Genomic DNA, 13100 nt, shown 5'->3' with positions numbered 1-13100 from the left:
AGGGATCAAACCTGTGGCTTTGCTGTTCTGTCCATGGTTTGGATCTTGGCAGAAATTACAGGGAAGAAAACAATTAAGAGCTTAACAAAGCATGGCCTGATGGTCTTGGATTTCTGGGAATTCCAACAGCATTGTATCCCATTTTAAGACAGAAAAAAAACCCCAAAAAACTTCAGGAACTCCAGGATCAGTTTGCTAAAAATTACATTATTTTTTTAAGCAAAGCACCAAAGATGAGGAGTCCATTGTACCTGAGTAGAGATTTTCCTGAGTTTTTGGGAGAGGAGGAATGAAGAAGAAGGAGAGTGACCTGGGCCAGCATTTGTCACCCTCACAGATGCAATTCCTGATGTTTAGGAACCATTTTGGTGGGCAGAGAAGCTCCTGGGTGTCTCTGCACTTTCTCCTCAGGTATTTATGGACATTGAGGAGATTCCTGAGCCTTTTTTTGCCTCCAGGCTGGGCAATTCCAGCTCCCTCAGCATCTCCTCATAGGAGATGCTCCAGTCCCTTCATCATCTCTGTGGTTTTTCCTTGGATTTTGTCTCTCATGAACCAGGGAGCCCCAGATTGGACCCAATATTCCAGGTGTGACCTATCAGAGCTGAGCAGAGGGAAAGAATCTCTCCAGGACCTGCTGGCAACACCTGGAATGCCAGAAAGATCCCAAACCACGCATCCCAAGCCACCAGGACCGATCCAAAGCTCCAGGCTTTGTTAAAATTACTCCACTCTGCATTAAAGAGGGGAGGAAAAGAGAGGAACAGGGTTAAACCTGCACATCTGGGAATCCCGGATGCTTTCCTTGAGGTTTTTGTGGAATTTGGGCATCCCACTGACTCAACTTCCCACTTAATAGCAGGGAACCCCCAAGTACAGAAATTAATTTAACTTAAGGAACATCAGTTCGCACCCAAACCCTAAAACCTCCTGCAGAAAATCCCGGAGTGCTCGTTTTTATTTTTTTTCTATTTTTGCCCTTGGAATTCTGGTATTTGACCCCAGAACTTGGACGTGGATGCAAAGATGGGACAGAAAGTGCTGGAAGTGAGGTTGTAACACTGAATCCTGTGCAGATTTTGCCAAAAAGAGGAAGCAGCAGGAGCCCAGATGTTGCTCCTCTGCTCCCACCCTCCTTCCAGTTTTGTTCTTGAAAAAAATATCTATTTTTAAAGCATAGCTTCAGCTCAGGATATCCATGATTGGAAATAAGGGATGGCGGGTAAAAGTGCCAGTTCGTGCTGGATAAGGGAACTGCAGGGAATTGAGGGACACAGGTGAGGAAAATCAATCCTGGCCTGATTTTCCTCACTCCACAAATGTGGGTGAGGGTGTTTTAGGAATGGTTGTGGTTTCTTGGTAAACCTGTGGATAATTCCTTGTGTTTTGATTTCTGCTGGTCCTCAGCTTTGGAAGGAAGGAATGGCAGGGAAACAAGGATGTGGGGATGCTCCGGCTGCAGAGTACCTGGAGAGGGAGAATTATGGATTGTGGGGAATAAGAATGAATTTGAACATCAATAATTCCAAGTCCAGCTGTGCCCAAGTACCAACCACTGGATAAAGCCCAGGATTTAACTAACCCAGCCTGGCTTGGACAATTTGACACCGAGAGAGGCGAGAAGAGGCAGCTCAGAGCATCCGGACTTGGCTGCTTCCACCTTCTGGGATGATCCAAGCTCCCATTCCTGACGTTGCTCCTTGCCATCAGCTCTGGGACAGTGTCACTTGTAAAGTGCCATTTTCCTGCTCTGGTACAGGTACATGTAGGCGTCACAAAAGAGGCGTTTGGCCACCCCATCCATGTCCCGAGGCTGCTCCAGGGCCAGCACAGCCAGGGGCAAGTCCAGGTATTTGGCGATTTCCGGGCACAGCGTCACCGTGGGAATGTTGAAGCCGTTTTCACCACCTGAGGTGGAAAGGAGGAGAAAAATCCCAAACCAGATCCCAAAGGGATGGGTTCCTACAGCTCCAGCAGATCCCAGCACGCTCTGGAGTCATGCAGAGCCTTAGCTGGGAGATGTGGAGACCAAAAGCAGTGGAAAAGGCTGGATGAGGCGAGGCCATCCAACCTAAAGGGGATCCAGGAGAGCTGGAGAAGGATTTGGGACAAGGGATGGAGGGACAGGACGCAGGGAATGGCTTCCCACTGCCAGAGGGTAGGGTTACATGGGATATTGGGAAGAAATTCTTCCTTGAGAGGGTGTTGAGGAGCTGGAATGGAATTTCCAGAGGAGCTGGAAATTCCCCATCCCTGGAATTGTCCAAGTCCATGTTGGATGGAGCTTGGAGCAACTTGGGATAGTGGAAGGTGCCTATGGCAGGGGCTGGAACTGGATGAGTTTTAAGGTCCCTTCCAACCCAAACCATTCCATGATTCTGAGATAAAAACACAGTGGGGAAGGACAGGAGAAGCAACCTGTGCCCACAAGCTGGGATAGGATCCCAAAATCCCTTGTTTGACCACAACCAGGAGCTGGAACCACCTGGAAAAACCCCCTTGCAATCTAATTAAAGGAAAGCCAAATCCACAGAAAGCCCAAACAGGGGAACTTGAGAGGAAAAGGTGGACTGGGCAGGCCCAGGCAGCTTCCCACATGCCATTCCCACACGCCATCCCCGTTCCCTCACCGTGCCGGTCGGCCATGCTGTCGAAGAACATCCAGTGCTCGTTGCCAGGGCCGTATTTCACGAAGGACACGTAGTGACTGGTCTCGATGCAGAGCACTGCAAACAGCTCCAGCTTCTCCCGAGGCACCTGCTGGCAGCCCCGGGTGCTCCAGCTCTGGAATTCCTCTGGAATGTGCAGCTTCCTGGGTTTGTGCGCTTTGCGGCGGCGATGGGAGTGAACCTGAGGAGAGGGGACAGGGTGGCATTGGCACAACTGGCCCTGACGTGCCAGGAAGGTGGGGGGGCAGAGGTCACATTCCCAATTTATTCCCTGCTGATGTGATTCCCGTGCTCCCTGCTTGCCTGGGAACAGCAGGAAGCTGAGATGGGAGCTCGTCGCCCTGCAGGAGGGAGGAACTGTGGGAATGCTCATGGAGAAACAGCAGGGAGGGAGCAGCACTCAGTTCCTGCAGGATTGCACCTCATTTATGGAACAGGTTGTCCAGGGAAGCTGTGGATGTCCCATCCCTGGAATTGTCCAAGGCCTGGTAGGACAGAGCTTGGAGCAAGCTGGGATAGTGAGCAGCATCCAGGGGGTGGAACGGGAATGAGCACCAAGGTCCTTTCCAATCCAAGTTTTTCTATGATTCCATTATTATTTAAGAGGTTTCACAACCTCTGTCTCCTGGTGGGAACGACCCTCAGGAAAGGGCTGAGAGCTGCAGGGACAGCCAGGGGAATGTGGGGATTTTGGGAGGGTTCATCCGACTGACAGCTTCCAAGGTGGATTTTGGGAATAGCCATGGAATACCTGTTTGGAGCAGGAGCTGCAGAACTGCTTCAGGCCCGTGGCTGCAAACACTTTGTCCTTGAAACACTCTGAGCATTCCAGAGTGGCAACATCCCCACACAGGCAGCATTCCCTGGGACCTGCCAGGGAAAAAACAGAGCTCAGAGGGAGTCTCTCCTCCAGATCCCACCTAAAATCCAGCTTGTCCTGCCAAACTGGGACTCAAGGAAGAAGAATCCCACCCCAGAGAGCCCAGAGCTGGCTGCTCACAGCCCATCATCATCATCATCACTCACTGTCCAGCAGCAGATCTGTTATATCCAGCTCCAAGGAAGGGATGATTTTGCTGAACATTTTATATTCCTTCCCAAAACGTGGCATTTGGATAATGAAGCAAGATGGGATCTGGGAAAAAAAAAAAAAAATAAAAAGGGAAAGAGTCGCCCTGCCAGAAGAGCCAAATCCCAGAGATTTTTTTGCTCTGTCTCAATTTGCTGTCATTATTCACAGGACAAAAGGGAAACAGGGAAAGGAGAGGCCTTTTCCTAAGTCATACCTGGATTCAGTGTTGGATATAAAACATCCAAGGCCTCACAGGTGTTTTGGGAAGCAAGAAAAGCAGGAAAGCAGAAGGAAACTGGACTCACCTCCACCAGCTTCAGATCTGAGGACAGGAAGGAGCGTTCCACCAACTGCTGCACGTCAGGAACCACCAAATCCTCCTGTTTATCCATAAATATCTGGTAGCAGTAACATCCCTGCTCCTGGCCTCCTGACCTGCAAGGAGAGCTCATGGGATTTGGGATGTGCTGAGACAAAAACTGGAGTTTCCCAAAGTTTGTCTGGGGAGAGCTCCTGGGCTCAAGGCACCGAGAGTGGTTTGGTGCCACACAAAGCGATTTTTCCACCCAAAAATACCAAATTTATGCCAGGGGAGCAGTAGATAAGTAGGAATTTTGGCCTTATTGTCCCTTTGGAGCAGCACATCCTAAAAGCAAAATTCAATTTCCCCTCGGTATAAATCTAATTTAGTAAATTTAGAATTTAAATTGACAAACGGATGCCTCGATGAAGGATTAATTAAAAAAACACATCCAAAACTTAAGGTGGGTTGTGTGCACATCTCCCACAATCCCTAAAGAAAGCAGGGAAAGGATTTCCTTGGGATGACCCCGTGCAGGGGAGCTGCAGCACAGAGTCCTCTTTGTGCTCAGCCTTTCCCAGCACTCCACGATCCACGGCTCGAGCAGCGGCTCCACAAAGGAGCACAGAAATCCAACAATTCCCTTTCTGTGCTCACAAAACAGCACAGTTATTTTTGGCTTCCTCCAGCCTCTCATCCTCTTTGTAGAGTCCCCGAAAAACTGGGAGTGCATCCATGGGCTGCCTGTTTTGAGAGGCTGTGGGAGCTGAGCCAGCTTGGCAGCCTGGACTCATCCCAAATTCATCCAAAGTCTGTTGGATTCCTGCTGGATCTGCCCCAAAGTCGGACATCCCCTTTCTCAAACCCCTTCTGGCTCTCCCTGAGGATGGTTTTTCTCCTGATTTTCTGAAAGCAGAACCCTCCAGGGAGGGCTCAGAAGTGTCTTTGTCCAGATGGGAAAATCACAACAAGCAGGATCAGAGTCTGTTCCTAAGGAGCTGAGAAAAACTCAGAGCTGTGATTCCAAAAAACTTTGGTGAAAAGGGACAAGTGACCCCCATCTGCCCAGGGATTCTCAGGTGGAAAATTAATGAGCCCGGCTCTGGGAATTGTATCCCTCAGCTGTGGAAACTTACTGGAGTTTTAGTAGTGGCTCAATTCCCAGGATCTGCTGCATTATGAGATTGAGGAACTCCTCAGGATCTGGAAAGTGAGAGCAAAGGATGGATCAGACCACGCCAGGAATTGCCTTGTCCCACTGCATCCAAGAGCTGCCAGGTAAACATGAGCCAGCATTCCAGGGGCCTGGAATTTTCTCTTCAGGTTAGGGGACAATTGGGATAAAGGCTGAGAGCACATGGTTAAGGCAAAAATCCTAAAGGGAACATGGAAAATGCCAAGCAGCCTTCAGAAACTGCACTTCCATGGAATTCCAGGACGGTTTGGGTGGGAAAGGACCTTCAAGATGATGGAATTACAGCCATTGCCATGGGCAGGGACACCTTCCACTGTGCCAGGCTGCTCCAAGCCTCATCCAACATTGACTTGGACAATTCCAACGATGGGGCAGCCACAGCTTCTCTGGGAATTCCATTCCAGCTCCTCATCACCCTCACAAGGAGGAATTCCTTCCCAAATCCCATCTAATCCTGCCCTCTGGCAGTGGGAAGCCATTCCCTGTGTCCTGTCCCTCCATATCTTGTCCAAAATCCTTCTCCAGCTTTCCTGGAGCCCCTTTAGGCACTGGATGGGGCTCTAAGGGTACAGAGATATTTAAAAACTGAAAGAATTCTACAAGTCAATTTTTACACCAATTACCATCAGCACCTAATTAAAGCACATTCCTGGCACAAAGGGAAGTGTCCAGCTGGCTCCTGGAGGAGGAAAAACACAGGGAATCAGCTGGGGAAGGGCCCCAGGGAGCTCCTCACCTTTCTCAGCGTTGGTAAAGCTGGAGCACTGGCCCTTGTCCGTGAGCTGCTCCCGGAGGTGCATCACACTGCTGGCCCTGACAAAGCCACTCCTGGGAACAACAACCAGCTGCAGGTGAGGGAAATCATGGAATGGCTGGGCTTGGAGGGGATCTTCAACTTCATCCAGTTCACCCCCGCTTCCATGGGCAGGGATGCCACCAACAAGACCAGGTTGCTCCAAGCCACATCCAACCTGGCTTGGGACACTTCCAGGGATGGGGCATCCACTGGGAATTCCATTCCACCCCCTCAGCACCTTCACATGGAAAATTCCTTCCCAATATCCCATCCCAATCCATGCTCTGTCAGTTTAAAACCATTCCTCCTCGTCCTGAACACCTCTGGATGTGGCTGCCAGGTTTTCCTCAGTGCCAGGTACCACCTTTAGGGCAGCAGGGAAGGAATGAGGGCAAATGGGACAAATTCCAGCACTCCCTACACTCACCTACGGAGGGGATTGACGATCTCATCCCGCAGAATTCCCTGGACATTCCTGTCACACAGTGGGAAGGGCATGAAGAGCATGGAGTCCAGCACGGAGGTACAGGAGAAGAGGCTGTGGGAAGAGTGGGATGTCATTTTTACGTTTGAGGGTTTGGAAGCAACAGCTGGAGCCAAAAATGTGGTGGCTGGTGACAGTCAATGGCTTTGATGCCCAACAATCCATGCATGGAATTACAGGGAGGTGAGGGAAGCACATCTGCACAGTGAGGCACAGCTGGAACAATGAACACTGGGATAAAGCAAGGGAACAGCTCAGGGAGAAGGAAATTCCTACTTTGCAGCCAAAACTGCTCAGGGAAGGGCACCACTGAGTCTTTTTCCTCTCCAAGCAGGGAAGTTGGGACCTCCTGGGTGGGTTCTTTGGAATGATTCCAGCCAGAACTTCCAGGGAAAGACTCAGCACAGTCCAAATCCGGAAAACTACGAGCTCTCAGCACCCTGAATGACAGACACAGGGGGTACAGGGGGTCTTCAGGGCTGAAAAACCTGCTGGATTTGGGAAGGAGATCCAAAAGCACCATGGAGGCTGCACCTCCACACAGTTACACCTTGCTCTACACCAGGTGAACTTCCAGCCACCTTGGAAATCCAGGGAAGTGCTGCAATTTGGGGCCCAGCTTAATTAAAAAGCCATTCATTTAATGAGCCTGCACCACCCAAGCAGGTCCTTACCTGAAGAGAGCTGCATCCATGTAGCAGGAATTACAATGGCCTTGGATGCCCTTCATCCGCCCTTGGAGAACACGGACTGCTGCCTCATTCCTGAGGGGAGGAAAACTCTCTGCACCCTCCGGAAGAACTTCTTGTCCTCCTGCAAGAAAAGGAATTGCTTTCACCTTCTCATCTGGGTCAACTCTGCCCTTCCTTGAAGCCTCAAAAGTCGGAGGGGAGCCTAAAACTCTCAGCTCCAAGGTGGCTTCTCCATCCAGCTTTTCATAAATCACAATCTTTCAGACTTGTGGGATATTCCCTAAGGAATCATTTAGGTTGGAAAAGACCTCTAGGATTGAGTCCAGCTGGTAATCCAGCCAGAGATGTGGACGAACACCAAAAACCAACACTCAAAGGAAGGCAAGAAACGCTGCCCACGGGGTTTTTTCCACATCCTTCTCCCATCACAGCCCCGTTTTCCTGCTTCCCAGAGGACTCACTGAAATCCCCCAGGGACAGCTCGGAGCTGGGGAAGCTCTGGAAGCGCACGTCGGGCTGGCAGGAGTTCAGCCTCACGAAGAGGCCGCGCTTCGGGGCGCAGTGGAAGTAGGACCTGCCCAGCCACTCTCCAGCTGTCACCCCCTTGTCTTCATCCTGGGAAAACAGCAGGATTTATGGAATTATGGCTGGAAAAGAGGTCTGAGATACAGTCTAGCTATGCAATGCTGCTGAGGCCACCATTTGATGGTGTCCCCACGGGGATGGGGACCTCACTCCTGCTCTGGGCATCTGTGCTAGGGCTGGACAACCCCATCCATGAAGGAATTTTCCCAATGTCCAACCTAAACACCCACTGGAGCAGTTTGAGGCTGTTTCCTGTTGTTCTGTCCCTTGCTCTCTGGGAGCAGAGCCCAATTCCCACGTGGCCCCACCCTCCTGTCAGGGAATTGCAGGGATCCAGAAGGTTCTCCCTGAGCCTCCATTTCTCCAGGATGAGCCCTCCCAGCTGCTCCTGGTGCTCCAGACCCTTCCCAGCTCCATTCCAGCCCCTCAATATCCTGTGCCTGGTGGTCCCAAAATTCCACCCTCCATACTCAAGCACAGCATTCCTAGGTCCTTTCCTAGCTTTCCAGCCTCACCAGTTCAACTCCAGCCATTTTTTCCTTGATTTGGGGCAGGTAGCCCAACCAGCGGATGATTCCTGAAACTTGATTCCCCTTGTCCAAGGTAATCTGGACCATGGAATTCACTTCCAGGGGTGAATTCCCACCTTCCCCTTCCTCGCTGCTCTCGCTGATTTCTCCTTTCGTTTGGTTTGGTTTTCCAAAGCCCATGTCGGAGTTGAACATTGGGAGAAAACCTGATGGGCAAGACAAAACGTCAGCAGAGCTGGGAATTGGATCCTCTGGGTCTAATTCCGGGTCTATTTTGGAAATTCCAGGTCACACAAGCAGGAAGCTGAGCACCAGGGACACAAGGTGTAATTCCCAGTGTGTCCAAGCTGGTCAGACAGGATGAGAGGGAATGATCCTGCTCCTTGTTTCCCTGCTCAAAGCTTCACATTCCAACCTCTGGCTGGCCCTGGAGCTAATCCAGCCCTTCCCAGGCTACTGGAATGGCAGCAGGGGGTTATTTCCTAATTTTTCCACTAATTCCTTGTTTTGTCCAACAATTCCCACCATTGCTGCTGGCACCTGAGCCTTCCCCACCAGGATGAAGCTCCTGCTCCATCTTTTCCCGCTGAATTAAAGACTTTTAACCAATGGTGCCTCTTCCCTGAGGGAATTCTCTGCTCCCATCAGCCTCTCCTTCCTGACAAATGGGATTCAGCTTTAGCTTTGTGTGGAACTAGAGATTTTTCCATAAATCCTGGTCCATTAAGACAAGCTGTAGGTTTTATTGGGATTTCAGCTCCTCAGTACCCTGCAGAGAGGGAATAAATTCCAAATTCTCCCAGAACGGGATCAGGAGAGACACATCCAAAGATCACCTACTTTGCAAGCTCTCCTTCACAACAGATTCCATGGGGATTTCCCTGAAAATGTCAGTCGTTCCTTCTTCTTCCTGGAAGGAGTGAAAAATCCCATCAGCTAGGGAAAAACACATCAGCTGAACACTGGAATATAAGGGATTTTTTTTAACAAAGTTTACACAGAACCTCACATCCCTTTTGGATATTTCTTCTATTGCTCTTGCACATCCAACCACAATGTCATTTTTTCCTATAAAATCCCCAAAAAATCCCCATGGAAAAGCTGCTCTTACCGGGCAAACCTTCACAAACCATTTGCTCCCTTCCCTGTAAACTGCCATGGCAATTCCTTTGGTGGGGATCTCATCCACGAAGAAGCTCACGGCGTCTCCCACTTTCACGGGAACCACCTCCTCCGTGTCCTGTTTTCCCAGCTTCTGCTTCCCATAATCGTTGCCTGATGTGGGAATAAACTGGATTTTGCTGAAGGGCAGGAAGATCCCACAGTTCCTCTTGCACTTGAAGTACTCGGTGCCGTGGTAGGACCCATCACTTCTCCCTCTGTTTTCCCCCTCTCCCTGAAAACACACCAGGACGTCACACACAGAAATTTCATGGAAAAAAAAACGAGGAATTCTCTGCTTTGCCCCCACCCTTACCTGCAATTCCACCCCAAAAAACACCGGGGTCAGCACAGCCAAGCTGGGCTTGTAGATGCTCCCGATGTAGCGCACGACTCCCGGGAAAAATTCCCTCTCCACCTCCACCATCACATTTTGACCCGGCACGGCTCGGAGAGCTCCCTCCAGGCTCTGCCTCTCCAGGAAAAAATGCAAGCGCTCGCTGTGGCTCCCGATGGCCAGCAGGAACCCGGCGGCTTCCTGGCGCACGGGCTGCAGGATTCCCAGGTTGATGGTGACCGTGGAGCTGTCGTCCAGCATGATGACCTTCAGGAAGCAAGCCGGGGGCCCATCCTCGGAAAAATTCCGCAGGTAGCTCCTCTCGCTGCAGAAGCACAGGTTCCCGGCTTGGAAGTACTTGTTTCCATAGGCACAGTCCTCAGTCAGGATGTAGAAGCAATTCCTGTCGGCTGCCAGAGGCGGGAGGTTGGACATGGCAGGTCCCCCTGGGTTGGGAGAGTCACAGCAGCGGGGATTTGTGAGTGTTGGCGAAGAATTCCCGAAGAATCCGAGGGTTGGGAGAGGTTTTGGATGGAACCCCACGCTCAAAGCCTCGCCCGGGTGAGTTTGAGCCTCTCCCAAAACTTCCCTGCTCCCTTTTTCCAGGTGTTTAATCACCCTCGCGGTGATTCAAAATTCCACCTAACCCGGTTACCCGCATTCCTGCTCATCCCTGGTTCCCTCACTGTGCTTCCATGGGAAAAGTCCAGCTCTGCCTTCTCCACTAAACCCTCCCAGGATGAGATTTCACCAAAAAAAACCCAAAATCATGGAATGGTTTGGGTTGGGATGAACCTTAAATTCATCTCATTCCATAGGCAGGGACACCTTTCCCTACCCCAGGTTGCTCCAAGCTCCATTATTCCAGCCACACCTGGAATAATTCCAGGGATGGAGAGGCTGCTCCAGCTGGTCCAACCTGTTCTGACCCTGTCCAGCCTCATTAAATTCCATGTTTTCTTTCCTTACTCACGGGAGAGAGGCAAAGGATCAATCCTGCCTTTTAAAATTCCCTGGAAAAGGGATTCCCGCTCCTCGGTGTTGCTACAGCTCATGAATATTCACGAATATTTTGAATATTCATCTAGAACATATGCAAATTACCCCTTGAGGTATCAAAGATCTCCAGCTTTCCTAGCAAATATTTATTTTTTATATATTTTATATTAAAAAAATACAAGCATCTGGAAGCTGCAATATATTTTGGTGCTTATTTTTTAGTTCAATTATGGCAAGTGAAAATTCATGTGGTTAAAATTCCAGTAGGTTAATCTGACTGGTGGAATTCCAGTTAAATTCCAGGGGTTACATTCTAATATTTAAATTCCAATAATAATTAAAATCCAGTCATTGAATTCCACTTTTTATCCTCCCTTATCTTCTCCTTTGATTATTCCACAGAAAATCAGGATCCAAAAAATTTTGTTTGAGCATGAGGAAAGGGTGAATAAAAAAACCCAAAACATTTTCCTCACTAAAAGCCCAAAATAAGTTGATTTTTCTTATTAAATTACCAATAATAAACTATTTAATTAACCAAAACTCCAAAAATAAATTTTCTCATAAATTAACCAAGAATATAAACAAAAATATAAGAATACTAAATAACCAAGAATAAACTTTCCTCATCGAGCCCATTTTCCTCATGAAAGCTCCAGAATAAACCACGTAAATAAACCATTTCCCTCATAAAAAGCAAAAAATAAACACATTTTTATCACAAAACCCGCAAGACTAAACAACTGTCCTCATAAAAAGCAAGAATAAACAGTTTTATTATCAAACCCCAAGAATAAACCATTTTCCTCATCAAACCCTCCTAGTATAAGTCATTATCCTCATAAAAACCCACAAATAAACAATTTTCTTCCTTAAAAGCCGAAAATGAATTTTTTTTTCCTCAAGAAAAACGCAAAAATAAACCACTTTCCTCATCAAAAACTACGAATACATCATGTTCCTCATTTTCAAAAGAACCAAAACGAATTTCTTTTCATCATCAAAACGCCGGAATAGACCCTTTTTCTCATTAAAAAAACCCAGAGAATAAACAATTTTATTCGCCAAACCCCAAGAATAAATAGCTTTTCTCACAAAAATAAACAAGAATAAACTAATTTCCTCACCAAATCCGCCAAATAAACCATTTTCCTCACGGAACCACAACAATAAACCCTTTTCCTCACACACCCAAGCACAACACGGGTATTTAAACCAGAATATTCCAAATTTTTTCCGATTTATGGGAATAAATTCCCGATCCCAGAGCTCCGAGCGGGGTTTGGGCTCGACCCCTCCCCCCTCCCCTCACCGTCTCCGCCGCCGCTCCGGCTCCGGCACTTCCGCGTCCGAGCGCGCGCGGCCTGCTAGCCAATGGGAAGCGGCAGGGAGAGGGAAACGACCAATAGAAGTGAGGGGGCGGGATCACAAGGAGGAAAGGGGGCGTGGCGCTGCGGCAGGCCCCGCCCCCTCCCGGCCGGCCTGGGGGGGAAGGCGGGAACTGCGTGAGGGGCGGCGGGTTGGGGGTGCTTGCATGGACCCAAATCCTTTGGGATTCCACTGTCCCAAAGCCCTATGGATCCTGGAGTGTGTGTCCTCATGGACCCAAATCCCAATGGACTCACATGTGTTTCCAAAGACCCAAATCCCTGTGGATTCGCGTGTGTTTCCATGGTCCCAAAGCCCTGTGGATCCTGGAGTGTGTGTCCCCATGGACCCAAATCCCTATGGATCCTTGAATCTGTGTCCCTGAATCTGATCCCTGAATTGTGAATACACAAGTCCCTGTGTATTTGGGGCGTGTGTCCCCACAGACCCAAATCCCAATGGTTTCACATGTTTCCATGGGTCCAAATCCCCATGGATCTGTGTCCTAACGGCCCCAAATTCTACTGAGTTCACATGTGTTTCCATGGGCCCAAATCCCTGTGGATTCATGTATGTTTCCATGGTCCCAAAGCCCTTTGGATCCTGGAATGTGTGTCTCCATGGACCCAAATCCCTATGGACTCATGTGTGTCCTAATGAACCCAAATTCTAATAGTTCTTTCCATGGACCCAAATCCCTGTGGATTCGCATGTGTTTCCATGGACCCAAAGCCCTATGGATCCCTGAATCTGTGTCCATATGGACCCAAGCCCCTGTGTATCCAGGGTATGTGTCCCCATGGATCCAAATCCCTTGGGATTCGTGTGTGCTTCCATGGTCCCAAAGTCCTATGGATCCTGTTGTGTCTGTCCCTGTGGACCCAAATCCCTATGGACTCGTGTATCATAAT

At 49.2% G+C, this 13100-nt stretch overlaps 1 protein-coding gene across 4 annotated transcripts; it reads right to left on the bottom strand.

The window, feature by feature from the left end:
* Positions 1–187: 187 nt before the first annotated feature.
* LOC134428471 (ubiquitin carboxyl-terminal hydrolase CYLD-like) lies at positions 188–12118 on the bottom strand. Of its 4 annotated transcripts, none has more exons than XR_010030399.1 (14): positions 9802–11939; positions 9165–9720; positions 8310–8530; positions 7671–7824; positions 7192–7330; positions 6461–6571; positions 5974–6065; positions 5179–5245; positions 4047–4176; positions 3696–3804; positions 3421–3539; positions 2631–2850; positions 1583–1908; positions 188–1467 (listed from the first exon to the last, which is right to left on the bottom strand). XR_010030399.1 is itself a non-coding variant. In XM_063175218.1 (14 exons), exons 2-14 carry the CDS (start codon positions 10255–10257, stop codon positions 1724–1726), a joined length of 2559 nt encoding a protein of 852 aa, XP_063031288.1. In that variant the 5' UTR covers positions 10258–10268; positions 11949–12118; the 3' UTR covers positions 188–1723. The 4 variants fall into 4 exon arrangements, 3 of the variants coding, with proteins under 3 accessions (XP_063031288.1, XP_063031301.1, XP_063031280.1); XM_063175218.1 differs by adding an exon at positions 11949–12118 and having other exon boundaries at positions 188–1908; positions 9802–10268; XM_063175231.1 differs by having other exon boundaries at positions 188–1908; positions 9165–9234; positions 9436–9720.
* Between the last annotated feature and the right edge of the window lie 982 nt (positions 12119–13100).

The sequence above is a fragment of the Melospiza melodia genome, chromosome 1, assembly GCF_035770615.1.
Source record: "Melospiza melodia melodia isolate bMelMel2 chromosome 1, bMelMel2.pri, whole genome shotgun sequence".
NCBI lineage: Eukaryota > Metazoa > Chordata > Aves > Passeriformes > Passerellidae > Melospiza > Melospiza melodia.
This window is presented reverse-complemented; position numbering and strand designations above follow the sequence as displayed.

Bases quoted from the DNA above. Each gene is read 5' to 3' on its own strand.
- LOC134428471 (XM_063175218.1), bottom strand. From the start codon at position 10,257: ATGTCCAACCTCCCGCCTCTGGCAGCCGACAGGAATTGCTTCTACATC. The intron at 5,246-5,973 runs GTGAGGAGCTCC...CTCACTTTCCAG, and splicing joins CTTTACCAACGCTGAGAAAG to ATCCTGAGGAGTTCCTCAAT. The intron at 3,805-4,046 runs GTGAGTCCAGTT...TTTTTTTCCCAG, and splicing joins CAGATCTGAAGCTGGTGGAG to ATCCCATCTTGCTTCATTAT.